The following is a 25,886-nucleotide window of genomic DNA, read 5'->3' on the forward strand; positions in this document are numbered from 1 at the left end:
AGGCTCCAAGTGGACTAGGAGCTGTAAATTTCATAAATTATTGATTTAAGGGAGGAATATTTTTCTGTGAGGGGGTAGGGAGGGAAACCATATAATGCAGGATGTTCTGTTGTGCCATAAACCAAACTGACAGCACTTTGTACATAACTTTTTAATAAAATTACCACACAATGGCGGCTTCTTCCTCTTCAGTTCATTCACACACACATAATTTTTCGGATTACACGCCCTTCTGAGATTGCATTAATCTACAACGACGATGCTAACAGCAGTCAAATTATAAACCTGAAATTTTACCACAAATATAGTATGTTAATCCACTGATAACAAGAATGCTATATAGGGCACAAGATATTGATGTTAATCAAGTTTTGAACTGGTGGGGTTATTTTCACATTTTAACCATTGATTTTTTTGATTGATCAAAATGTCACTTCCTATTAAAAATGCTGAAGTTGGATAGAAGTGAACAAATGGTCCCTCTGAAGCAGACCTGAGGAAGCACATACAGCCTGAGGAAGATTAGTAGCGTGTATGAGCCTGAAGTGCTCCCTGGTGGACACTGGATTAAATACTCAAAACATGGCACAATTGATTGCTATGTCAGAAAAATCATACATTTTTCTTAAGTTATACATAGCAAGGCTTGAGATATTTATTTAACAGAGAACATGTACATTACCTTGAGAGATTCCAGACTGCATAAAGAGAACTAATTCTACACTTTTCATATTGTTTTCAATTAACATAAATCAATTTTTTTGAAAGGGCCAGTAAAGATATGCTTTACTGCTTAATTTTCTGAATGGCAAAGAGTCAAGTGGAATCTGATACATTTAACTTTGGTTTATACAACATATGTGGAACTTATCAGTTTCAGGATGCATGTGCCCGGATTGCATACCCGAGTGCAATTTTTAAGCCTTTCTTTGAAAAGACGATCACAGCATTGGAAAATGACATAATCAGTAAACATATGTATGGAGGAAAAAATAAAAAACCGCAGTAGACTCATGCCAAAATAACATGCTTCATATCATTGTGGGGGGGGGGGGGGGGGGTTCTTTACCGGCAAAATCAGAAGGAAGACACTGAAACAAATAAATCTCTGACGAGATAATCCATCAATGACACTCAGATACCTGAGATCTTGGCTTTATTACAAGGGAAAAATAAAAAGCCCGAAGGCCAAATTGAAACGTTCATGGTTTGTTTGTTGCCATCCGTAGCCTGCCTACCGACAAGCAATAAAGGCGTCTCTGCCGACGTGCGCACGCATGCCGCGTCAGAATGCCGCAACGTTCCAGACACACAAATACAACACGGAGTAAAAAAAAACCCCCAACTGCAGGGTAAAGGTAGCGTTAAAGAACGGCTAACAGCAGCAGCAGTGAACGTCAGTCAGATAGCGACGGGTCCCGCGCGCTGCTCTGAGGAGCGGGAGTGTCCAGCAGGTGGCGCTGCAGCTCCAGCAGGCCGTGTACCTGGCGGCGGGCGGCGTACTGCTGGGGCCTGCCGGCGACGTGCTCCAGGAGGCCGCGCGCGGCGGGGAGGTGCGCGTCGCTGAAGAGCAGGACGCAGCCCGGGCCAATCAGGCCCTCCCGCTCCAGGGCCAGCAGGTCGGGCAGGTACTGGCCCGCGTCGTGGTCCATCAGCACCAGCTGCAGGACCTCCGCCCCCACGTGGGCGCGCAGGCGAGGGATGGCGTCCTTCGACGGGCACGTCAGCAGCTGGAACTGCCAAGGGAACACAGTCTATACGTGTGGTCTATACCTGTAAATATTCTCTGTGGTGTGCAGGTACATGGATGTGCTGGGTATGGTCTATACCTGTAAATATTTGAACAGTCCCTGTGGTGAGCAGGTGCAGGTGTTTGCTCGGTGTGGTCTATACCTGTGAGTGTCTGAACAGTCTCTGTGGTGAAGGTGTGTGTTGGGTGTGGTCTATACCTGTGAGTGTTTAAATCCAGCCACCAGAATGACTTCCTCTCCAAAATCAGCGGTGGTGGCGTCGTGCTCCACTGTCAGCAGCCGGCCTGTAGGGGGCAGCAGCCGCAGGATCCGGACAGACGCGTACCCGCAGTGCGTGCCCAACTCCAACGCCCATGTCGGAGCTACTCGCCGCACCACCTCATCCAGAAGCTCACCTGCGCACACATGAGCATGCTCCTCCGGCTCAGGTACAGCACCCGAGTCCTCTACGCATGTGCCATCAATACAGGAAGGAATGACAGCACCACATGCCTCCACTTAACCCAGGTAAATCGCCAGGGCAACCAGTCCCTCACGGAGGGCTTCTCACTCCTGGTCCTGGAGGACCACAGTGCTTTATAATGCTATTAAACCATATCCCCAGTGAACCGCGACTATCAGATTAAGCAAATCAGTATTTACATAGCTAATTTGGCTTCTGTTAACCCCAGTTACGGGTGTGTTTAGTGGTTTAGATTAGAGCTGGATAGCCTTCTGAATGCAAGGCCTGTGAGATGAGGTGCTCTGCTTTAGACGAGCGGCTGATTTACAGCCCCGACAGGAGGGAAGGTGCACTCCTGCCAGAACTGTCATCCCATCTGTGAACCGGCCAGCGCTGACTGAGCAGAGCTGCATTTGGGGAGAGCGTGATTAACGGGCTCCCAGTCACAGCGCTCACCTCTTTCTGGACCCAGGCTGAGGGAGGGGTGCGTCCGGGCGTACAGGTGGAAGGTCTCCAGGACGCTCTCGGGCCGGCCGTGAGTGCAGTTCTGGAACACGAAGCCGTGGGCGCTCCGCGCGCAAACGGCCGGTCGCCATGGCAGCCTGGGCGTCACGCGCAGGAGGTGCCGGTACAAGGCCCCCAGCCCGCCCCAGTAACGAGTCACCGTGACGATAATCACTGGGAGCAACGGCAGTGAAATTGCCAGGAGCCACATGATGAAACGATGGGGCCGGCGAAGCTAAGGGAGGACAAGCAGAAACAAGGCTCCAGTAACATAATTGCCTCCAATTAATCCTTTGAAAAGTAGGTTTTTTGGTATGTCTTTTTTCAAAATTCTAAGTCAGTGTTTTTAGAACTCCATTGCTTTTAATTACTAGTAGTGATTGTTGCATCAGCATTAAAATGTTCAGTTAAGAACATTGTGATCTTACACCTTAAATGATTAATTACATTTTTCCATTTTAACTCAGTGTTTGTTATTTTACACTGCAGATATTTTAGCACAAAAGACAGAATGCATCCTAAATGCTAGATGGCTTTTTAGACACTCAAAGTCTGCCAGCCCAGCCAGTCGAGGAGGTGGGGGTGGAGGTCAAAGGTGCATCATTTTTTCCAATGATGTACTAAAGTCCAAAGAAAAAATTTATTTAAAACATATACCACTATATAAAACATAGCAAAATTGATGTATAATACAATTTAATTAAATCCTGAAATTGCTCTGAGATATTTATTCAGTAAATGTGTTAGTTTAAAATGAAAAAAATGATTTTTTAAAATTATAATTGCATACTTCATACAGTTGTACCAAAACAACATAAAAACATTCATTTTAGAAATTTACATTTTGAGGTCAAGTTATATCAACTAACATTCCTTACTTTAGAAAACTTACATTTTGTTGTTGCTACAATTTCACAACTGTTCTTGCATGTATTCTCACATTAATTTACAGATTTTTTTAATCCATTGAACATATTTGTGAATCTGTTCTAGAGACTTGTGAAACTATTCACAGATTTGTGTATCCATTCTACAAATTTGTGAAACCATTCCAGATTTGTTTATCCATTCTACAAATTTGTTACTTTTGCTACAAAAATACCTCCACATGAACCAATCCATCCACCCACTGATCGACAAACGTAGAGCAACTTGTGCGGACAGAATAGCAGCGGTACAAAATGTCAACGATCATGTTAGGTCTTAAACATCTAAACGGCTGCACAACGCACATCTAACGCTATATAGTCAAGGTAAAACCGAGGACCAGGTAAGGGTAAATGGTGATGTTTTACCCTAACGTACGATTGCATCTCAGATGTTAGTCATAGTTTCGATGAATCATGTCAAGCAGCTAATCTAGCAGCAGTGAAGGCCATGGCAGGTAGCTAGTAATTCTGAAACGTAAAAACTCAGGACTGTTAAGTAGGGTTGAACATATAGTTAAGCTTGGAGGTGATATAGTTAGCTATATAGGTTAAGAAAATAACGATATTTTTTTTACTTACCACGAAGTGCAAATCCTTGACAGTTGTACTGTCCTATAAAGCTAACGATACGTTACACACCTTGTGGAGCTAGGTAATCTTAGCTCGCCTTAGCAAAACATTTAGGTTTACATGCACGTACAAATAACTTGTTTTAACGCATCAACTGAGGTTATGGGTTGCCTTAATGTTACATTGTCAGAAACAACTGTCAGATTTCATTTTCACCTGGTCTCATTAGCGGTTGCCGCTTTTCTCGCCTACCTGTCAGTACCACATGGCGAGCTGAAACAACGCCAACTAACGTCAACATATATTAGCTCAGTAAATAGTGTATTAGCGAATGGTATTTAAAGTTAGCTACAGCAAGTTTTTAAGTAGTCAGCTAGCCCAACGTTACTTTGTTTTATTGTGCCTTTAAAGACGTTTTGCGTAAGTATTCACTAGACTTCTAGTCGTATCTAGGCAACCTTAAGGGTACAAGTACTCAAACAGAGCGAAGGCAAAACCCACTATAGCCAGTTTGACCCATAGACTTGTATAAAAATAGGTTTGACCCAGATACTAGTCCGATTTCGCGGATTTTTCTGAGCAATTTACTGGTTGGTTAGAGCATCTGTCACGTTATAGGGGAACATCATTTTGGACCAATCATTTTAGGTTATTTCGCGGTTATGTTCGAAGGAGCACTGATTGAATTCCCGAGGATTTCACCGTTCATTCGCTGGCACAGCTGCTTGTCACGAGGTTCCCAATGCCGCCTGTCAATAAGAAACATTTCTGGGCAAGTCGAGGAATGCGCCACACGCTTCACATCGAAGTCGTAAATGTTGCAGCAAGTAAAAACATCAAGACATTACCTTTTGTCAAAATATGACTGTGATTACCAGCCAATTATAGATATCGTTGTCCGTTAACACACACCCACACACACAGTCAAGGTAGAAAATAGCTTGTTTATTAATGAATTCACGTTGTGCGTTAAAAAGCAGTAGTTCTTCAGTTATTACTTTAGTCAACTTGCACACTGCTTTCACAAAAATACCACACCCATTTGTCTATGAAGACTATTCTGAGAAACAAAGAAAGAAATTCAAGGTAGTAATACTTAACAGTAAAAGTACAATCCCATTTATTAGCTAAACTAATGAGTTGTAACCTACATGGTTTTTTTTTATTCATGCACTCATTTCAACTCTGTCAAATTCTCAAAAGTAGCATTTTTGTCTCAAGACCCACAGTAACTGTCCATCACCAGAACATAAAAATAATTTGGCACAGATGGCCAGCGTGAGAAGCACACTCTTAATAGCTCAGGAACAATCTGCCACCTTGATAAAAGCTTAAAAAATATGAACAGTAACTGTCTTGAAATGTTCAGGGTCGTTAGTTTCTTGCTGCGATAGCTTCATTTCTAAATACAAAACTTTCCTTGGACTTGACTGAATGGTTCCCTAAAAAGCCGGGCTGTCGCCGTAAAAAGGCACATTCAAAATGGCGGCTCCCCTCCGCTAAGGCTCAGCAACAGGAGGAGGGCGAAGTACGGACACCAGCGATTCAAACAAAAGGGAAAAAATAAATCTTTAAAAGTGGCAAAGACAGACGGCCGCCTACTCACAGCTTTGGGCCAGACACTCCCACACGCTGGCCACCATTTAAACAGGCTAAAAATAAAACAGCCTTCACACCAAGCCTCCATTGTAAGTGCATTGCAGGTGGGAGTGAAGTCTGGTCAAAAGGCTCTTGAAAAGTAGCTCAAAGTCATTAATGTGAGCGGGACACAAAGGGGCATAATTATTGTGCGGCTGCCATATTTCTCCCTCACGGCGACCTCTCTTGTGAAACCCTCTCTCTGTAAACCCTGCACCCTGGACGTTCATCCCGGACCTGCGGTGCCCCTCTGTTCTCCCCAAGAACATTTTTATGCTAATTGCTGATCCCCCAACACTTCTCAAAGGATTAGCCATTTGAAACCCTGGTGGACTTTAGCATTACCTACTGCCCGTGAATGAGGCCAGACACCTTGTCTGGTGAATACTGCGCTCTGTACCCAGAAGTGTAATGGCTAAGCCATCGAATGCAGCGGGTAATCCATCTGCACAACCAGCGCGTTACTCATTGCCAAAGAGACTACTATAGAGACAACAGTTGAACACGATCCCCATTGTAATCCATGCATGCGTATTCCATAAGAGATGCAATACCGACTGAATGAAGCCCTCTGTGGCTGATATAAACTAAGACAGGGTGATTTATGGTACTCCCGTCCCCACCATGAATGCTGGGCCGCTAACCGAATCCTATTGTCCACCTACAGGGGCGAGAATTGGGCAGCAGCGGGCTCCCCCCTGTCCTCTCCCCCTCGGAGAGAAGGCCGCCGCCGCTGCTGGGGAGGGACTGTGCCAAGAAGCTGCCCGTGCTCCAGGAGTGGGGGAGGGGCTGAAAAGGGGGGCCGGACTCCAGGTTGGAGAGGGCGGGGTGGAGGCGGAGCTGGAGGGCGTCGCCCACGGAGAAGCACGGGGCGGAGCGGATCGAGCGCAGGGCAGCATCCTCAGGGGCTCTGCTGCCTGAGGAAGACAGACAGACAGACAGACAGACAGTCCGACAGACAGACAGACAGACAGACAGACAGACAGTCAGACAGACAGAACTACATTTACTCCACTGCACATTTTCATTATGGTTGCAGCCTCTGAAGCAGGTGCTCTGGGTGTTAAGTATTTTGTGTCCAGGGCTGTATAAGCGTTATGGGTTCTGAACCTTGCTTGGGTACAGATGCATTTTGTGTGTTGTAACCCTTGACAGGAGAAGGTGCAGGTCACTATACTTCATGCAGTAGCCTGTCTGCTTTCAGTACGAAATACCTGCACAGGAGGTAGTGTAGATTCTGTGAGTATGAACAGCTACACGGGAGGGCAGTGTACTTTCTGTGAGTATGAACAGTTGTACAGGAGCTAGTGTACTTTCTGTGAGTATGAACAGTTGTACAGGAGGTAACGTCTCCTGTGAGTATAAACGTGTCAGAGCAGGTACTTTCGTGGTATGAACAGGTTACACAGAGGCATGTACACCACCTGTAGATAGAGGGTCGAAGGATGTCGGAGCCTGCGGGTCCCGTGCCCCTGTTGATACAGATCCACAGCAGTCCTGAAGCACTGCTGCACCCCGAAGCCCCACTCGTAACACTGACCCAGGTACAGCTGGCTGAGCGAGTCCTGCAGACATACATGCTCATTAACAACACACTCTCTCATAACACTGACCCAGGTACAGCTGGCTGAGTCCTGCAGACATACATGCTCATTAAAAACACACTCTCTCATAACACTGATCCAGGTACAGCTGGCTGAGCGAGTCCTGCAGCGATACATGCTCATTAAAAACACACTCCCTCCTAACACTGACCCTGGTACAGTCAACTGGGGGAGGAGTGGGTGGCTGCAGAGAAGTCTATGGAACAGGGTTCTCATTCATCCTACAAAACCTGGAATTTTCTGATGCAGTTTTCCAGTCATAGAAAAGTCATGGAAAATAGAAAAACATTGCCAAAATGTCCTGGAAAACAATGAGTTGTCCTGGAAAATGCACTTGTGCGTGTGTGTCTGTGTGTTACTGCTCTCGTAAGCCTCCTCCTTCTTGTCACGGTTTCGGGCGCTCACCCTGTTCTCTGCCGCCATTCTCAGGTAGGCGACGGCTTTCTGTTCGTCTCTCAGAGACTCCTGGGAATACAGGACCCCCAGGTAAGCCTGGGCCTGAGGAAGCACACACAAACAGCTGCAGTACTGTATTCTCAGGCAAAAGGCACAGGCTTCACACAACAGACTGTACACTGTAGAGACTCCACGTAACACAGGGCCAAGTTATATGATGACCCCCCCAAGCCCCCAAATCCCCCAGTTCACATTCAACACATCTCCCCCCCAAACAGGAGTAAAGAGTTCTTGTGCAGGTGCATGGAGCCAAATAATTGCACAATACAAAGAAAAACGCTGTCTGCACACTACAAAAATAAGAAGACACTCAGGTCTAACGAAAGCTATTCATTTCTCAACTCATGTGCAAACAATGCTTAAGTGAATAAGTGAAATGGAAAGACGTTTTACTGCAGTGTACAGTACAGTATATGCTTTCTATATGAAAGTAACTTGACTTAATTTTAAACTGAAAACATTTTTGTTGGGATATTAGAAACATGAAGAAACTCCACCCCTCACCTCTCTCACTCCAGAGGCTGCAGCGCCCTCTAGCAGCCCGATGGCCGTGTGCGTATCCTCTGCGCTCTGCTGACCCCTAGAGGTCAGGAGGTACTTGGCGTAACGGTACATGGCCTGACTGTGTCCACCCGTTGCAGCCTGATGATAGAACTGGGCGGCCTGAGACAGGCAAATAAATTCTGGTTAGAGTACTTAACACTTGTCCAGGCACTGCTCCACACTACCTTTCTGACCGCTGCTCCAAAAGGCTGCCCTGACCACTGCTCCACTCGACTGCTCTGACCACTGCTCCACACTACTCTTAAATTCAACAGGACTGGAAACCAAGTGGCCCATCAAAACACATTTCACAAGTGGCCATCAACAACAGATGACCGCAAGGGACAAAATGAATTCCTTTACATTTTACAACTTGACCTTCTGTCCAGTCCCACCCGTCTCTTTAAATTGATGCGTTCAGACACTAGCAGCGGATGGCTTGCCTTGTCCTTGTCTGTCCGGACTCCTCTTCCCTTCTCGTAGCAGACTCCCACGTTGAACTGCGCTTTGCTGTAACCGTGCTGGGCAGAAGCCAGGAAGCAGGAGAAAGCCGCCTGGTAGTCTCCGCTCTTAGCGTTCTCTATGCCTGCAGAGCACAGGGGAGAGGCGATGCACTGAAGCAAAGCTTTTCTGCAAGGCGACTTCCCCCCCCCCCCCCCCCCCGCAACAATGACTCAGCAGTCTATTCAACAATAGAAGAGATGTAATTACAAACCAAGGAACCAGACTCTATTGGATTTCATCCCACGTAAAACGGTGTTAAATCTGGCTACGGAGTAAGAATCAAAACATAAATCCCTGGAAGAGACATGAGCCCAGTGTACACTGATTCAGGGGTACACATGAACCCAGTGTACACTGTTTCAGGGGTATACGTGAGCCCAGTGTGATTTTTTTGTTCGCAAGAGCAGTGCTTGAGTAGTTACCGATAATATTCAGAATGACAGGCACACTGGAATCTGCAGTTTGCTTCAGGTTGTTTGCTGCACCTGACAGCTCCTCGTCCTCCGGGCAGAGAGGATTCTGGGAAAAATACATTCAATCTCAGTAAAAACTATGACGTGGGTTGGAGAGACAAAACAAATAATAAAGCTTCTATTCAGGAAAGTGAAGAGTCACCTTAGCTTTATCTTTGGGGTTTTGAGAGGGACTGGTGTCTTTGGGATCACATTCTGAAGAGGACAGGGTCTCCCCTGTGTGAGGAAGCACAAGATAGATCGTACTGATTTCACTGTAGCTTCAGTTATATCAAGCTCTCGTTGTGGTTTTTTAGCCACCTTAAATGCAGCCTCTGTAAGTTTCTTTGCCTAAAAAAGAATGCTAAAAGTCTGCAACACTGAGATAAGAGCCTCATAAACACAATGCCACAAGTAATGTTAATAATGTTTTTCATTCTTTTCCACTCTTTTCATAATACTTTCAGGATTTAAACATAGCGACTAAAATAAACAAAGTAAAATGTCAAGAGTATATGTTTACATTTTTTCTATTTACAAAATGACATTAGCCCTACCTGATTGGGCAGAGTCATTGCTCAAAGACTCATTCTCTGTGTGAGAGGGGGTGGAGTCTTCTGTCAAGTGGGCGTGGCCAACAGCACTGCCACTGCTGCTGCCCTGGATGGCCTTCACGCTCCCAAGGCAATTCACAGGAATCCCTCGGGGCAGGACGTCCTCTCGGCACACTACACACACACACACACACACACACACGTGCGCACACACCCACACGCAGATTATTATAAAGTCACAAAGAGTGGCAAACCCAACAGAGGTACTGCTGACAGACATATTAAACAACAGTGTAATCTCATCCGGCTGTGGTACACTGACCTGTATAAAGCATAAACAACAAAGATTTCTATGCACCTCTAAGCGTAACTGTGGACTGGCAGTAAAAATGTGTGCCTGAAGCCACTGGAAGAGAATCTGCGGTCATAAGCGTTTGGTAACAAGAATGAATCCTGTTCTGCATGTGCTTAATAACTGGAACTCACAGATCTCCTGCAGAACTCTGTAGCCACACCTCCGCAGCAGGTTCGCCTCCCTGTGCAGTCCTGGGGAGGGATTCGCCTCGCTCACAGAGGAGAACTGGGAGTGGATCCTCCTGCAGATCTGCATGAGGAGCATGGCAGCCACACCCTGCCAGAGACACGCCAGTAATCATCATCATCATCGTAATCACAACCATCATGCACCATCTCTGCTCCAGCACAGTCAAACAGCATTCAAATTAAGCATTAGAATGTGTTAACCTCTGTGTCGCCATAATCTCCATCATCATAACAGTTCAGTTTCGCCACTGCATAAGGTGTTAGCAGAATGAGAACAACTTGTCCATGATAATATGCCGCAAAATTGACTCGTGTTCGGGTCCGCGTTGTCCACGGGTGAAAAAGTACAGAGGCGGTGCATGTTGCCCGTCTGGGTCCTTACCCATCCCACAGCATCCAGGGCGGTGTAACGGGGCAGACCAGAGTGGCAGAACTGCGAAGTTCTTTTCCTCCTCTGCCTCTCCCCATTTCCTCCAGCCTGTGAGCTGAAGGAAGAGAGAACTGGTTAGAACAAGAACCGTTCCCAATGCATGCATACCATAGACATTCATCCACCAAGGAGTTACCCCCTACCCTTTGCAAAAACAGTCAAGGAAATTTTTACAAATTACAGATTTTATGAAGAATGCTTAAACGGCATGTGTGTATCAGCAGAAAGGGAAGCCCTTGGATCGAATGTTTGGAACTGCAATGAGTTTGTATGCTACTTTTTTTGTTGTCTATTCATACTGAGTGTCTATGTCTCAATAAAGAACCTTTCATTCTGGACAGTAGTTTCTTATGAAAATGGTTAACACACTCCTTCTCAACTTTTGTTACTCGATCCCGCTGTGCAAACATTTAGCAAATAAAATAGTGTTCAGCGGCCCGTATTGTACAGTAACACTGCATCTGTCAGCTGTGAAAAGGAAATGTTCTCTTTGCATTTTTATAATGTCTTCTCGGCTAATAATTAGCGTTGCGGAGGAGTATCTGCGTTGCGGAGGAGTATCTGCGATCCAGACCTTGTCTGAATAGTCCTGATGCAACTGGCCAGTAAGACTAGGTGGTTAAGTGGGTTGTACGGCCGACGGCCAGCAGACTGCACCTGCTGTCTGGCGGAAGCAGACCGGTGGACAGAACCGTGGAGCTGCCGCGAACGTCATCCTCAACGTGGTGGTGACCCTGGGTGATGCGCAGAGGTGCGTTGGCGTGGTAGCGGCTCAGAACTGGAACACGGTGAGAAACGGAATAAGTTATCTTCACCAAATATAACAATCTTTATATTTGATGGGAAACCTCATTTCGTGAAGCACGGGTATCTTAAACAAAAATTAATTTGCTGCCTAAATATAAGGCACTGGGCGGTTTTACTTACCACGGAGTAAAAACTAGGGTAGCTAAATAACTAGGCATGTGCGTATCAAGTCGTAACAGCCGGCTAGCACATTACTGAGTTTCCAATGCAACGTTTCGCTGAGTTATATCTGGAGAGGCATTCACACTCAGGAATGCAAGGAAGAATAACGATAGCCACCCCCAAGACCTGTCATTGACAACTGCTGGAGGTCAAATTCGAGAGAAAAAAAACAACTAGCTTGCTTCAGAAACACGGTTAACTTTAATTCGTAAGCAATAAAATAATCGAAATACTAACATTAGTTAATTTAACGTTAGCAGAGCACATGGTCTTGCATTAAAGCATGGCTGCTTCTGATGATGTTTTTATTTTATTTTTTAATTGAACAACCAAGGGCAAAAAACATAAATGATTTGTAACTACTCTATAAAGGACAATTCCTGCTCAATCAATAAGTTGCTACAGTCGTAGTGTCAACATTAGGGGCTCATTAATGGTTATCGATAGGTAAGTTATGTTGAGTGTAAATCTCCAAGGAAAACAAACAGAAGATGATGGATTCCTTGGTACCAAACTGGCTATTGATACATCTAACTAAATTCGTAAACGCGTACAGCAAATAATAAATATTTGGAAACTCTAGCTAGCATAAGTAGATTAAGTATACTGTACGAGAATAATAATAATAACTGTAATGGCAACCTATCGATAACTGTAATGAATTTAGCTAGCTGGTTAGCTAACTTAACTGTATTCTAATGTTGCAGTATTTTCAAATGTACATGCACTGCTCACCTCTGCATACGAGCCCTTGTATTCTCCACATATTGTTTAGTGCTCGGGCTTTTGGTTTTGGGCATCAAGTAAGTTAAATTAAACTACACTAAAATGGTCCATATCTCGCTAAATTCGCTACCACATTCAACCGGGCTCCATTGCGGTTTCGTCAGACAGCTCCGCTCCCGCACTAGCCGCTTCCGTGAAACGAGATCAATCCATAGGTCACGAGATGTCTTTGGCACCGTGCAAGACAGGAAGTGAACATTTGAGGCAGCAAAACAACTTGAGCCAAAATGGCGACATTTAATTTCAACAGGAAGTACTTATGGTTCTAGGTTTATGGTTGAACAATCGGGCCATCTAGTTCTAGAATAATTCTACAACAAACTAAACATGAACTGATATAACACTGATTCTTTCATTGACATGTGTCAGCACTGTGACATGCTTGATTTTTCCAGATCGCCTAACATGTTTCAAGCGCAGCTACATTTCAGTTAATTTTTTTTACCACAAGGGGGCAGGTCATACTCAAAATATTTTCAAATGCTGAACAAAGCAGTCGACACAGACACATCTCTGAAGAATAATTGGCAATATGAAGTCATTCATTTATTCTTATTTCTATTTTTGAAAAAAATATATTTTCATCATGTCTTCAAAATGAAGGGGACATTTTGTAGATATAAACTTTTGCCTGGAATGTTCTTGACTACAGCTGAAAGGAACGGCCATACGGAGGTGTCCTACTTTACTGTTCTTCACTCATTTTGAGTATGTGTCTGTGACTTACTGATTGAGAAGCCACAGCGGTAACAACATTTAATCACTACAGACATCACTACCAGATATGAAAGAGATTTGAATCGCCAAATGTGGCACATGTCTTACGTATGCACACAGACTGAATATCCCTTTGGGTTGCTTGATATATTCTGGTTATTGCTGAAGTGTTTTGCAATTTTTTGACAAATTATTTCCTACTGGATCTCTCTCTCTCTTTTTTTGCACATCTCTATGTATTTCCCGCTCAGAGAGGAGGATGTGGATTTACACCGGCTGATGTCACCATTCTCACATCACAGGCACAGAGCAGCCATCTGATCACCACCAGCAGCCCTGTACATGCTGGGTAATTACGCTCAGACTATTAGTGCAAAAAAATATGTTCAATTTGTTTCCTTTTTTTGTTAGCTAGTGAAATTCAATGTTGTTCGTGTTGGGTCTCTGGCGCCACTTTCATTACACCAGACACTGTAGAGTTTACAGCTTTGTTGAGCATTGTTTTGCTTTGTTTTGCATTCTTCCACTTAATATGTTCACTTCAGCTCCCAGGTGATCACAACCCCCACTGGACCGCCCCCCCCCCCCCCAACCCACCCCCCCGCCTTAATATTTTTGCACATTTGCACAATTTTTTACTTCTCCAACACTTCTGTGACTGATAATGTTGTGTACATTCTTAAGCAGCACAATAGAACTGCTGTGCTTGCAGGGCTATTTGTACAGCTACATTCCACCAGCAAAGCACGGTAGGAGTGCATCTATCCACATAGGGGTCCGTGTTGGTAAATAAATTCCTCTGCACTATTCCTCTTTTTTGGCTGTACCTATTGTTCTTTGTCAGCATTATACTCCCAGAATCCTGTAACTTCTGAAAAGTACTCATGACTGAAATTGTATATTCAGAGTGAAAAATTTATTTATTTCCTCTAGGAAATATGCAGTATCACAGTAAGAGTCCTGCGCAAACTAGGGTAAATTTACTGCTGTAACAACTGTGCAATATTGATATCGGTAGGTCTTGGTTTTATTGTCATATTTTTTTTCTCCAAAACACCCTGACAGCAGAAAGAGTGTTCTAGTGTATCTCACCAAAACCTTGTAATTTGATTCAAACTCCAAGAAGAAACTTTTGTCTGGAGCTCATATATGGGGAAGATTTGTGGATTTTTTTGCGGATTAAACTTCCTGTGGCTGGTGGCAATATTGATGATGTTACACCATATAACTGGTAAACTGTTTATTTCACCCATTTCCTGGTTAACGGTTGTAATTGTTGCTTGTTTCACAGAGAAGCAATCATTTCAAAGAAGAAAAGAACATTATTGTGCATGTTCCTGATTTTAGTCTGGATGACAGGCAGAGATGTTAATTTACCCTATAATAGCATTCTGTGTTATTTTGCCTGCAGGGTCAATGTAGGCCTGCTCGAAAAGCACAATGGTTTTGTGGATGGTAGTGACAGGGTATATTTTCCCTCTAAAAGGCAGTTGTGTGACTGACTGAAATGGACAAGGTATCGCGGCCAAACTCAGTCTAGGTCACTTTGTGTTATTTTCTCTTGGAGCAGAAACGTGGCGGTGTCACAGTGGATTTGAAGGGTGTTTCATAAGCTCTCTTAGTCCACGCTGGATTGTTTGCTGAGCTTGCAGGAGAGAGGGCATTATGTGGAGAGAGGTCAGATGAAGTTGATTTTCTCACTGCTGTCACTGAGATACAGAGATTGCGGTGCTCAGTCAAGAAGAAAGATCCTTAAAATATCAGCTCACTCTGATTCCCCCCATTTCTCGTTTGGCGCGTTGTGCTGCTGAATCCCGCTGAATCATGTGTTGTAGTGCACTGAGCTGGAGTCATAGGTTGGCATTAATCATTTTCTATTTAAATTCTGCTGGACCAAGTTTGCCGTTCTTTGCAAATTTCATTTCATTTTTTTTCCATAAAGGATTGTGCGCAACAGACAATGAAACGAGTGGAGTATGTAATCTAATGCAATTACGAACTTCGGAGTGGATTCAAGGCTGTGTTTAAAAATGTTAACAAACTGAAACAATGCTTTGTGGAGCATCGGGTTACTGAGCGATGTTAGTATGCTTGCGATGTTACTAGGGTGATTTCTATGGGTTTACATTATGGGGAATATTTGGTAGACAGAATGGTTTGTGCATTGAACAGAAAGTTTACTCTGAACTGTTTGCTGCAGTTCTACCAGTCCTCGGGAGATGCATTCTTGGATGCGTCACGGACGTCGGAACATTTGCTCGTGGCGGGGTAATGTAGCGCATTTAAAGCACGTAAAGTGGTTACAATACGCCGACACCGTGGCACTTTGCAAACAGTCACCCTCTCGGTCGGCATACCTGCAACGATCTGCAAACAGGCCGTTCAGTTAAGTCCCATTTATGTTGTAAATAGTTCACATTTATGTTTTGAATACCCAGTCTACATACCAAATGGTAGCAAATCTCAAGGATATTTGTCAGAAGTTGCAAACGATTTAGAGTGAATGTAATGCTGAAGGTGAACAGTAGCACAATATTTTATATCGTGATCACACCCCAGGGCAGTGTTCAAGGCAGAAAAAACAAAGTGTTTTATAAGCTGAAATGTTGAACTGAATGCTCAATTGCAGAATGCTTTTACTAGAGCGTGACACTGCATCTTAAGTACTGTACGTTAAATACATATCTCGCACTTCTGATTGCACCCACTGAACTGTGGTTAAACTGGATGACAGGGGCACAAAATAGGGGCAGCCATATTTCAAAGATTGTCTCAAACAGTTTCAAAAGATTTAGAGTGCAAGTTGAAACCTAGCTAAATGTTTTACATCCTAACCCAACCGCAAGTGTGGTCTGTCATCCTAAGCAGCTGTATTCAGGATGATGTTCTAACTGCAATGATGCTGCATTGAAGATGCAGTAGCGGTGTACTATTGGTGTGGTGGTCTGGTCAGAAGGGTGATTGTGCACAGTGTGACCTTGTTCTGAACATTCTAATGCTGATGTAACAATGACTGGTAATGGGATGTAATGGAGTTCTAGAACACTGACTTGGAAGTTTGGAGAAACATGTTGCAGCTTCTGGTTACCCCCCCCCCCCCCCCCGCACACCCAACAAACTGAAGTACACATATCTCAAAGATTGCATTTTGAGCAGATATAGCGTTCAAAGTGGAAACATTGAAAATGTAGAAAGTGCAATCAGGATTCAGCTGTGCAGAACCCGCAGAAGTTCTCCTAGAGCGGGCTAAGTATCTGTTTTTTGCCATTAGTGTAGCTAGATTAGACTTCTACCTGTTTTGTAGTTGCCCAGCATTAGTTTTGGTGTTTGTTTGTGAAGTGTAGTTTAAAGTGTAGTACCTTATTAGCCTCATTTGCTCTTAACTGACTGCATCAAGCAGGCATTGTGTGGAGCTAGTTAGCTGCTGGTTTGTGGGGCAATTGCTTGGTCACCAGCTGCTTTTCATTTGCTAATTAGGGCTTGTAGTCTGGCTTGGAGCGACGCTAGCGTCGCTCCCTCCCAGTTTGTGTCATTGTATCCCTATCCTTCTACCATCACCCTTCCTCTCTCTACTCCCTGTTCTCACTGCTATGCTATGTGCCCATCCCATCCCAACCTGTTCTCTCCCCTTCAGAACTCGCTTCTGCAGGCGAGGCCCCCGCGGCGACGGAACCCCTCCAACCTTCGCTATCCCTCATTGACCCCCTGTGACAACTTCACGGTCGCAGGAGGGCTATGGAACTGCCAGTCTGCTACGCGGAAGGCTGACTTCATTTCAGCCTACGCGTCCCTCTCTTTACATTTCCTTGCCCTCACTGAGACCTGGATCACACCAGGCAACACTGCAACCCCTGCAGCCCTCTCCTCCTCCTTCTCCTTCTCTCACACCCCCCGCCCATCTGGCCGTGGTGGGGGCACAGGTTTGCTGATCTCTCCCTCCTGGAAATTCTCTGTTCTCCCCCTCTCTCACCTCTCCATCTCTACCTTTGAATACCACTCTGTCTCAATCACCTATCCTGTTAACTTGTATATTGTAGTTATCTATCGCCCTCCAGGGCCCCTGGGAAACTTCCTTGATGAGCTCGACACCCTGCTGAGCTCCTTCCCAGAGGATGGCCACCCACTGATCCTCCTGGGAGACTTCAACATCCACCTTGATGCCTCCCACTCCGCAGCCTTCCTGCCTCTACTTCACTCATTCGATCTCTCCCTAATGCACTCCCCACCAACACACAAAGCTGGCAATCTCCTAGACCTGGTTATCCTGAGGAATTGCTCCTCTTCCAATCCCACAGTGACCCCTCTGCACCAGTCTGACCACCACTTCATTTCCTTCTCCCTCCCTCTTACTCCCCTCCCTCCCTCCCCTCCATCCACTCCTACTGTCATGGTCCGCCGGAATCTCCGCTCCCTCTCTCCCTCCTCTCTCGCTTCCAGTGTCACTGCTTCACTCCCCACTCTTGAATCCTTCTCCAACCTTCCCACTGACTCTGCATCCTCCACTCTGTCTTCCTCGCTCTCCTCAGCACTTGACTCTCTCTGTCCTCTAGTCTCCAGGCAGGCACGCTCGTCCCCTCCCAGTCCGTGGATGTCTGACCCCCTCCGAACCAACCGGGCCAGCCTACGTGCAGCGGAGAGGAAGTGGAGGAAATCCATGGCTCAATCCGACCTGTCTGCCTACCAGTCTCTACTAGCTACATTTTCTACCGCTGTAACCTCTGCCAAAATTAATTATTATCAAACAAAAATCCATAAATCTGCCTCTAACCCTCATCAGCTGTTCTCCATTTTCTCCTCTCTCCTCAGCACTCCTTCCCCACCTCAGTCCTCCCTGGCAGCTATGGGGATCTGTGGCACAGCACTTGACTGGATTGAGTCCTACCTCTCCGGTCGCTCCTTCCAAGTCGCCTGGGCTGGTGCAGTATCAGCACCTCGCCCCCTTGCCACAGGAGTTCCCCAGGGCTCTGTCCTTGGTCCCCTCCTATTCTCCCTGTACACCCAATCTCTTGGTCCTGTAATCTCTGCCCATGGGTTGTCCTATCATTGTTATGCCGATGACACCCAACTCTTTCTCTCCTTCCCGCCCTCTGACACTCAGGTCTCTGCTCGCATCTCTGCCTGCCTGAGGGACATCCAGAGCTGGATGGATAACCACCATCTTAAGCTGAACCCAGGCAAGACGGAGATGATCTTCATCCCTGCTCCATCCTCTAACCTTCTTGACTTTTCTATTTCCCTGGGGGACACTGTGGTGTCATCATCACCCACCGCAAAAAACCTTGGAGTGGTGATGGACAACAGACTGTCCCTCTCCCAGAACATCACGGCGGTGAGTCGAACGTGCAGGTTCTTCCTGTACAACATCCGGAGAATCCGCCCCTTCCTCACCACCTACGCAACCCAGCTCCTGGTTCAAGCGATGGTCCTGTCCCGCTTGGACTACTGCAACTCGCTACTGGCTGGTCTGCCAGCATCCGCCATCAGACCCCTGCAGCTCATCCAGAATGCTGCAGCGCGTCTGGTCTACAACCTCCCCAGACATTCCCATGTCACCCCCCTGCTCACTGACCTCCACTGGCTGCCTGTTATGGCTCGCATCAAATTTAAGTCCTTGGTGCTTGCATACCAGGCAGCTAAGGGGTCAGCACCAGGGTACATTCAGAGGATCATCAGACCCTACACACCAGCCAGACCTCTCCGTTCTGCCACCTCTGGACGCTTGGCACCTCCCCTCTTCGCGTCTGCACTTCCCGCTCCCGTCTGCTGTCTGTCCTGGCCCCTCGCTGGTGGAATGACCTCCCGTGATGGTCAGAACAGCAGAGAATCTCACCACTTTCAAACGCAGACTGAAGACTCATCTCTTCAGGCTGCACCTCTCCCCACCCCTCCCTAGCCTATAGTTCAGCTCATTGTACCTAGCTAGGATAATTTGATTATGTTAGTGTATCTGGTAGGATTGTTTTTGTATGATTAGGTGTGATTCCAGTGCTAGTTTGTACTTTGTACTTGGTAGGATTCTTGCTGCTGAACAAGCTTACTCTACAGGGTTGGAGTCCTGATCGATGTGGTCACTTCTGGCACTACGATCCTTACTTCACTCTAGTGTTTCTTTTGCGCCTCTACATCTTGAAACCTATGCACTTGTTGTACGTCGCTCTGGATAAGAGCGTCTGCTAAATGCCTATAATGTAATGTAATGTAATGTAATGTAAAAAAAAGTGTTTTTTATTATTTTATTTTATTTTTTTAAACATGAATGCACCTCAGTATTATATTATCTGTATTAACAACAATCATCCATTGGTATCTGATAAATCATTAAAGCACTGGTTTCCGTACATTTGAGCTGTCTGTGCATATATGTGGTTCAATGATACATTTCTTTGTGCGTGTGTGGTTAAATGATACTGGCTATCTGACACTGACTGAACGGCCCACTGTTTTAATCTCTGTGTGCTGTTCAGTCCTGTCATTCACTGCATTGCTCTCCTTGTGCTGTCAGTATTTTTCAAGCCTCTACATAATGAATAATTCAACATGTAGTTCAAAACAGATATTGGTTAAGGCAAATTGACAGGCTGCTCAGATGTTTTTCAGTATCTCAAAGTAACTTATAGTGACTTAATTTGATTTGCACCCCTGAAACTGGTTTGGGTGCATTTTTTATCCTTGGCAGCTAACCCTGGATCAGAATAAATTTAGAGTTAATTGGACAGAGGATAGGATTGATATGGAATGGCTGATCTTAGGTCTGCTGTCAAGGACAGAGTTGCAAGAGTTGATTTCGCTGCAGTGCCACCTGGTGCTGAGTTGCAAGACATGAAACCATTTGTCCAAATATGGTACCTAAGTATGGCGAGTACACTTGCCTAGTCTTTTGTTTACTTATTAAAGAAATGGGACTTTTGTGAAATAGACTTTATGATTGGATTGAAGCTGAATGCAGAGGTGTTCAATGTATAAATTTGTATGTTACCCACAGTCCCCCGGGAGGTACTGCCAATACAGTAACGCTCCTCCAGATGCTCCATTGCATTAATAATATATAAACCCATTTAAATTACATCCTTGGACCATGAAACCTAAAGCTTTTCGGTGGAGACTGAACCTTATGAATATGAATTATCATCAAGGGCAGTCAAAGAGCAGCAATTCAATTCAGCATCGATATGTGATTGGGAAAGAAAAATAACAAAAATGATAAAACTGTCAGTTGGTCAGGATCAAAATCAGCCATCCGCGCTTACTGTTCATGAATATTCCGGAGTTGAGAGTTAGTTTGTGCTGACCAGAGGATGCTCTTTAGGTGAGGCAGGCTAAAAGTTTTGAATGCCATATATATATATATATATATATATATATATATTCATATTTCACTGGTTAATTAGAGTGAAATATAAATATATATATATATAGAGCACCTGTAGCTGTAAGTGTCACTCAGTGAAATTTCTCATTAGCGCCTGGGCCAGTTAGCAATAATTCTGTGTTATGGTTTTCAGCCATGCGCCCCATGCATGCCCGCTGTGCCGCAGCATATAATATGCTGATCGTTCTCAGCGAACGCATTTCCATTCACAAGTCAGCCCCCACAGTTCCCGGGAACAAGCGAGGGCTTAATTCGTAGCGATTAAGAGGCGCCTCTCTCACCCGCTCCCGCAGAAGGCCATTTTCAGGTGATACGGCGGCATTGCTGGGCTTTTTTTTCCCGGCTTTAGGGACCGTGAGGTCACGGGAGCTGCTTTAGAGATGGGTTAAATGCCCAGTGGACTTCTGAGACTCCCTGCTTTAGTGGTGCTTGGAGGAGTTTTCAATTAAATCCAGTGCTGGACTACTGTGACTGCGTCAGTGCTCTTCCAACCACAGACCCACACACAGACACAGACACGGACACACATGCACATACACTCATACGCACACACACACACAAACACACACAGATACAAACACACACACACACACAGACACAAACACACACACACACAAACACATCCACCCACACCATTCTGTTGTGTTTGTACTGAAAGAGTGCAAATTCTGTCCCCCCCCCCCAGTATATAATTATGCGCTGGTCTCTTTACACGGGTAATGGATCGCCCTTCACTGTGGAAGTCCCCCTGCGCTTTGCTCAGGGACGGTGTGGGTTGTGGGGGCTGCAGTCTTTACCGAGGTGCAGGCCCGGGCTGAAGAGCAGGTTCATTCCTGAGCAGGGGAGTCTCCAGGCAATGGGGCCATAAAAAAGCACAGCTTTGTGAAGCACTTTATCTTCTCCCATTCCCCGGAGATTTCCCAGCACACTTTGTGACAGAACACACAGACTTTACTGTTTTAAAAAGTTCATTCTGTTTGGGGGGGGGGGGGGGGGGGGGGGTTGGGTGGTGAGGGCAGGATACGAATGACTCTACCTTTGAGTGAGGGTTGGATCTTCAGCCATTTCAGTGGCCCTCTTCTTCATTTTATAAAAGTGACGGTGATAATAAATCTGTTTTATTGGCATAAGGCATGAGGGGACACAGTGAATCAGTGATCGCGGTGTTTCTGGTGACCGTGTTATACTAATGCTTTCACATCCTGGACTGTGTAATTAGGGTAAATGGCTGTGGGAAGGGCAGGCTTCCATGTTTGTCCGCATGTCACTAGCAGGTGTTCAAATGTGCTTTGACCATCTCCAGGCTTGCACTTTTTCTTAGAACATTCCCAGAAATCAGTCTGTCTCCAGTATACCTGCTGGTTTGATCTCAGCCAGTGGGCTAGTACATACTGAGCTACATTTGAGAAAATGGAGAAAAAAGAAATAACTGAAGGTTTGGCAAACAAGTCGGGGATTGGCAGTTTGGCTGTATTTTGGTCGCTGAGGAGACGTGCCTTTTTTTCCCCCCTCCTCCTCCTCTGGCGTGAAGTTTATGACTTTCTCACTGCCCACTTGTTCGTAAACAAATGGGTTGCCAGGCGACGGTCGCAAACACAGCGTCGTCGCCGCCCGTCAGCGGACTGGCCCTTTCATCCGTCCGCATTGTTCTCCTGGGCCCGCCCCTCCGCGTCCACCGAGCTCAGCGGAATCTCAAGCCTTCTCCTTCTCTTTCAGGCTGAGGGGAGTTAGGCCCGGGAGGGGGGGGGGTGGGGGGGGATTTGTCTCTGTTCGAATCCATTCACTTAAATCGTGACACTTATTTACAAGCGGCTCGCCATTCTATAGCGAGCGGCTACCAGGCGGGTTTGATTCAGAAAAGCACGGCTGGTGTGCCTCGGCTGTGCCTGACAGACGGTCCTGTCCTGCGCGCCACTTCAGTAGAGTCCAATGAAATATTTAGCGATCGCTCTGTGAGAGCTCTGAGGAGGTGAGAGTTGTGCTTCTGGGAAATGACCCCCCCCGTTTTTTTAATTCAGCCCAGCCTGTCCCTCTCTGCCCCCCGGCTGAGAGGACTCCCAGGTGCCGGGGAGCTGGTGAACCCTGCGGTCTCCGAGAAGCGGCGTCCTCCGGTACAGCTGTAATTACAGTGCAGCTGACCGCCCGCTGTGCCCAGCGGGTACAGTGTAATTGGAGTGTCTACCTGGCCGCCTTGAGGCCCCCGCCATGCGGAGTGCGGGTGGGGGGGGGGGGGGGGGTCAGGGGGGAAGTTATGGCTGCATATGGTTTTGCTTGGAGCAAGTGGCCTTTTTTACAGAGTTTACCAAGCACATCAAAACAATCTCCGATTCCTGTTGCCTCTTTCCCAGAAGTTGTAAACCGGAGTGTTTCAAGTTTTTTTCCCTTTTCTCTGACCGAGAGGAATGTAAAAGTTATGACATGTACAAACACCCTCTGCTTTGGGTGAGTGACTTACAGCCTGGTGTGTGTCCTGTGTGTATGTGAGCATGGAGTGTGTATCCTGTGTGTACCTGAGTACAGTGTGTGTATCCTGTGTGTGTCCTGTGTGTATGTGAGCATGGAGTGTGTATCCTGTGTGTACGTGAGTACAGTGTGTGTATCCTGTGTGTGTCCTGTGTGTATGTGAGCATGGAGTGTGTATCCTGTGTGTGTCCTGTGTGTATGTGAGTACAGTGTGTGTATCCTGTGTGTACGTGAGTACAGTGTGTGTATCCGGTGTGTGTCCTGTGTGTATGTGAGCACAGTGTGTGTCCTGTGTGTATGTGTGCACAGTGTGTGTATCCGGTGTGTGTCCTGTGTGTATGCGTGTACTGCATGCGTATCCCGTATGTGTTCTGTATGTATGTGAGCACTGCATGTGTATCGTGTGTGTGTCCTGTGTGTACGTAAGCACTGCGTGTGTATGTGTGCCCTCATGTGATTGGTCTCTCCTGTGGAAATGGTTGTAGTCTATAGATGGGGCAGTCCCCTGCTCCTGCACAGTCCCCTCCCCCTCTCCCTCCCCCGCACACAGACCCTGATGTAAATGAGGCTGGGTGGGGGCGGGGTCACGATGGGGTAGGAGGGGGGGGGGAGGTGGGGGTACTGGGTCCCTCTGCTCCCCCTCTCCTCTCCGTCTCCTTGGCCACACTGACAGCACTCTCGCCATGAGCACCTCTGCTGAGGACGGTCCCGAACTGAGCCCCCCGGGCCCGCGGGCCGAGCCTGCCCCCGACGCCGCGTCCGAGCCGGACCGGACCGCCGCTCCTCACGAGGAGGAGGAGGAAGAGGAGGGAGAGGAGGAAGAGGAGAGCGCCGCTCCGGACCCGGACCCGGTTCTGGCAGAAGTAGCGGACCCGGAGTGGGTGGAGGAGCGGTTCCGGATCGACAGGAGGAAGCTGGAGTGCATGCTGCACGGTGAGTTTCCAGGGGGCCGTCCGGAACTCGGCTCCGCTCCAGACGAGCCCGCAGTTTCCACACTCCTCAACGGAGGGGTTTAAAAAAGAAAAGAAAATCCGCCTGAAGGTGTTTATACATGCGTCCCGGTGGTGTGGTTAACAGAATGACGGCCCGGCTTCCTCCAGCGAGGGTTTTGTGTTTTTCGCTTTATCCCTTCTTGTCAGGGGGAAGCGAGCTCCCCGGCTCGTCTGAAGGCGGTCTCTGACTCCTGTGTCCCGCGCGATGCTAAGTGCCTTGTCGGAAAAGGTGCTGTTGAGCCGGCTGCGGTTGTTATGGCTAGCCCTGACGCGAGAGCGTTCAACAGGCACTGACGGCATCCATTGTCGGGAGTTTAAAAAAGCCTTATGGGCTCTGAGTGTGTGTGTGTGAGTGTGTGAGTGAGAGAGAGAGTGCAGGGAGGGGGTAGGGGGGGAGAGTGCCTGCGTCACTAGGGTCTGGGGTGAAATACTCAGCCGTGTTGATGGGGCTTTTTTTCCGCCCCCCTCTTTGTGTTCTTTTAAGGCCCCATGCTGCTTGCCCATTCCTGGGCCCAGCACCGCGTAACCTATAGCGATCGGGGCAGGGACTGGCAGCGAATCGAAAACACCACCGTGGAACAGCAGAAAGGCTGAGAAAACTGGCCAGTTTACAAACAAAAAAAAAGTCCCATTTATTGAAACTTCAAGCTAATTTTCGAAGCATATCATCACGAGCTTTGCTTCACAGCGTACAACTCCCACATAATTACACTTTTGGTGTTCTTTTCAATGTTACCCTTCATTGCTCATATATGTCTGTGTACAGGAAATGTAGTCAATCACCTCTGTTTTGGAACAATGGAAATCAGTTTGATATCACAGATCTGTGCTGCAGATTGAATATAGAATTCCCAAACGTAAAATATATAATGTAGTATTCAGTAATATGTAAATCAGAGGTTGAGATACTTTACTACAGACTCATTTTAAAACTTAATTTAGGCTTGTGTGCTGGATCTCTGATTTTGTTCTGTAGTCTGTGAAATGGCTGCACGATGATTTTGATCATTTAAATTTTATATTGACCTATCAAACGCAAATACTGCAGAGTGTTGAACCCCCCCCCCCCCCGACCAAAGCTCCACAATCACAGACAGTTATGACCATATTGATCTGCAGCAAGCTTTCTCTGCCTTGCATAGCTTTGTTCTAAGTTTTAAGTGCAAATAATTGTGAAGATAATTTTCCTGTGTCAATTTTTGTAATTGCACTCACTTTGAGTATTATTCTGACATTCCTGTGCATTGATTTTGTGTCCATTTAATTTGTTTATTGTCTCTCAACAAACTGTTCAATTGATTAATCCACTCCGGATGTGCCTATCTCTTTGAGTTTTGTGAGAGTAAAGAGGGGTGTGTGTGTGTGTGAGAGAGAATGTGTGTTTCACATGAAAGAGTGTACATGCAGGTGTGTGTGAATGGATGAATGTCATAGGTACATGCATGGGCCAATGTGTGTGTGTGTATGTGTGGACATATGTGCATAAATATATTGGAATATATTGTGTGCGTTTGTGGTCTGAGCTTGGATATGTGAGCTTGTATGCACTTGAAAGAGAGAGAGGAAGTGATGTCGTTGTGATGATTAAGCACAGCACCCTGGGGCTCATTGCAGTCACCCACGTCCTGCACACTTCCCAAGGATGCAAAGACGTGCTGTTCCTACACTGG

General features: G+C 46.3%; 3 protein-coding genes across 7 annotated transcripts in view; 1 reads left to right on the plus strand and 2 right to left on the minus strand.

Moving 5' to 3' along the window:
- Positions 1-1,103: 1,103 nt before the first annotated feature.
- LOC135250046 (transmembrane O-methyltransferase homolog) lies at positions 1,104-4,881 on the minus strand. Of its 4 annotated transcripts, XM_064325871.1 has the most exons (5): positions 4,206-4,881; positions 4,003-4,094; positions 2,650-2,932; positions 1,950-2,146; positions 1,104-1,736 (listed from the first exon to the last, which is right to left on the minus strand). In XM_064325871.1, exons 3-5 carry the CDS (start codon positions 2,906-2,908, stop codon positions 1,398-1,400), a joined length of 795 nt encoding a protein of 264 aa, XP_064181941.1. In that variant the 5' UTR covers positions 2,909-2,932; positions 4,003-4,094; positions 4,206-4,881; the 3' UTR covers positions 1,104-1,397. The 4 variants fall into 4 exon arrangements, with proteins under 4 accessions (XP_064181941.1, XP_064181943.1, XP_064181942.1 ...); XM_064325873.1 differs by lacking the exon at positions 4,003-4,094 and having other exon boundaries at positions 4,449-4,881; XM_064325872.1 differs by lacking the exon at positions 4,003-4,094 and having other exon boundaries at positions 4,413-4,881.
- Positions 4,882-6,473: 1,592 nt separating this feature from the next.
- On the minus strand, positions 6,474-12,843 carry dele1 (DAP3 binding cell death enhancer 1). The gene is made up of 12 exons (XM_064325222.1): positions 12,625-12,843; positions 11,578-11,698; positions 10,873-10,975; positions 10,434-10,578; positions 9,951-10,121; positions 9,557-9,630; positions 9,364-9,460; positions 8,881-9,023; positions 8,399-8,557; positions 7,844-7,936; positions 7,240-7,399; positions 6,474-6,751 (listed from the first exon to the last, which is right to left on the minus strand). The coding sequence occupies exons 1-12, from the start codon at positions 12,653-12,655 to the stop codon at positions 6,474-6,476; spliced, it is 1,575 nt and encodes a 524-aa protein (XP_064181292.1). The 5' UTR covers positions 12,656-12,843.
- A 765-nt stretch (positions 12,844-13,608) lies between these two features.
- The window catches only part of bicc2 (bicaudal C homolog 2), a 28,529-nt gene continuing 16,251 nt past the window's right edge, over positions 13,609-25,886 (plus strand). Inside the window, exons 1-2 of one of the 2 annotated variants that reach the window (XM_064325875.1) lie at positions 13,609-13,741; positions 23,898-24,157. In XM_064325875.1, coding sequence (XP_064181945.1) covers positions 23,908-24,157 — 250 coding nt within the window. In that variant the 5' untranslated portion in view covers positions 13,609-13,741; positions 23,898-23,907. Of the gene's footprint in view, positions 13,742-19,603; positions 24,158-25,886 lie in introns of those variants that run through there. The other variant, XM_064325874.1, reaches the window with a different exon arrangement.

The sequence above is a fragment of the Anguilla rostrata genome, chromosome 3, assembly GCF_018555375.3.
Source record: "Anguilla rostrata isolate EN2019 chromosome 3, ASM1855537v3, whole genome shotgun sequence".
In the NCBI taxonomy this organism is placed as follows: Eukaryota; Metazoa; Chordata; class Actinopteri; order Anguilliformes; family Anguillidae; genus Anguilla; species Anguilla rostrata.

Bases quoted from the DNA above. Each gene is read 5' to 3' on its own strand.
- dele1 (XM_064325222.1), bottom strand. From the start codon at position 12,655: ATGTGGAGAATACAAGGGCTCGTATGCAGAG. The intron at 11,699-12,624 runs GTGAGCAGTGCA...ACCGTGTTCCAG, and splicing joins ACAAGGGCTCGTATGCAGAG to TTCTGAGCCGCTACCACGCC. The intron at 9,024-9,363 runs GTAACTACTCAA...TGTGCTCTGCAG, and splicing joins TGTCATTCTGAATATTATCG to GCATAGAGAACGCTAAGAGC.
- LOC135250046 (XM_064325873.1), bottom strand. From the start codon at position 2,908: ATGTGGCTCCTGGCAATTTCACTGCCGTTGCTCCCAGTGATTATCGTC. The intron at 2,147-2,649 runs GTGAGCGCTGTG...ATGTGTGCGCAG, and splicing joins CAGCCTGGGTCCAGAAAGAG to GTGAGCTTCTGGATGAGGTG. The intron at 1,737-1,949 runs GTATAGACCACA...TTCCCTTGGCAG, and splicing joins CTGGATTTAAACACTCACAG to TTCCAGCTGCTGACGTGCCC.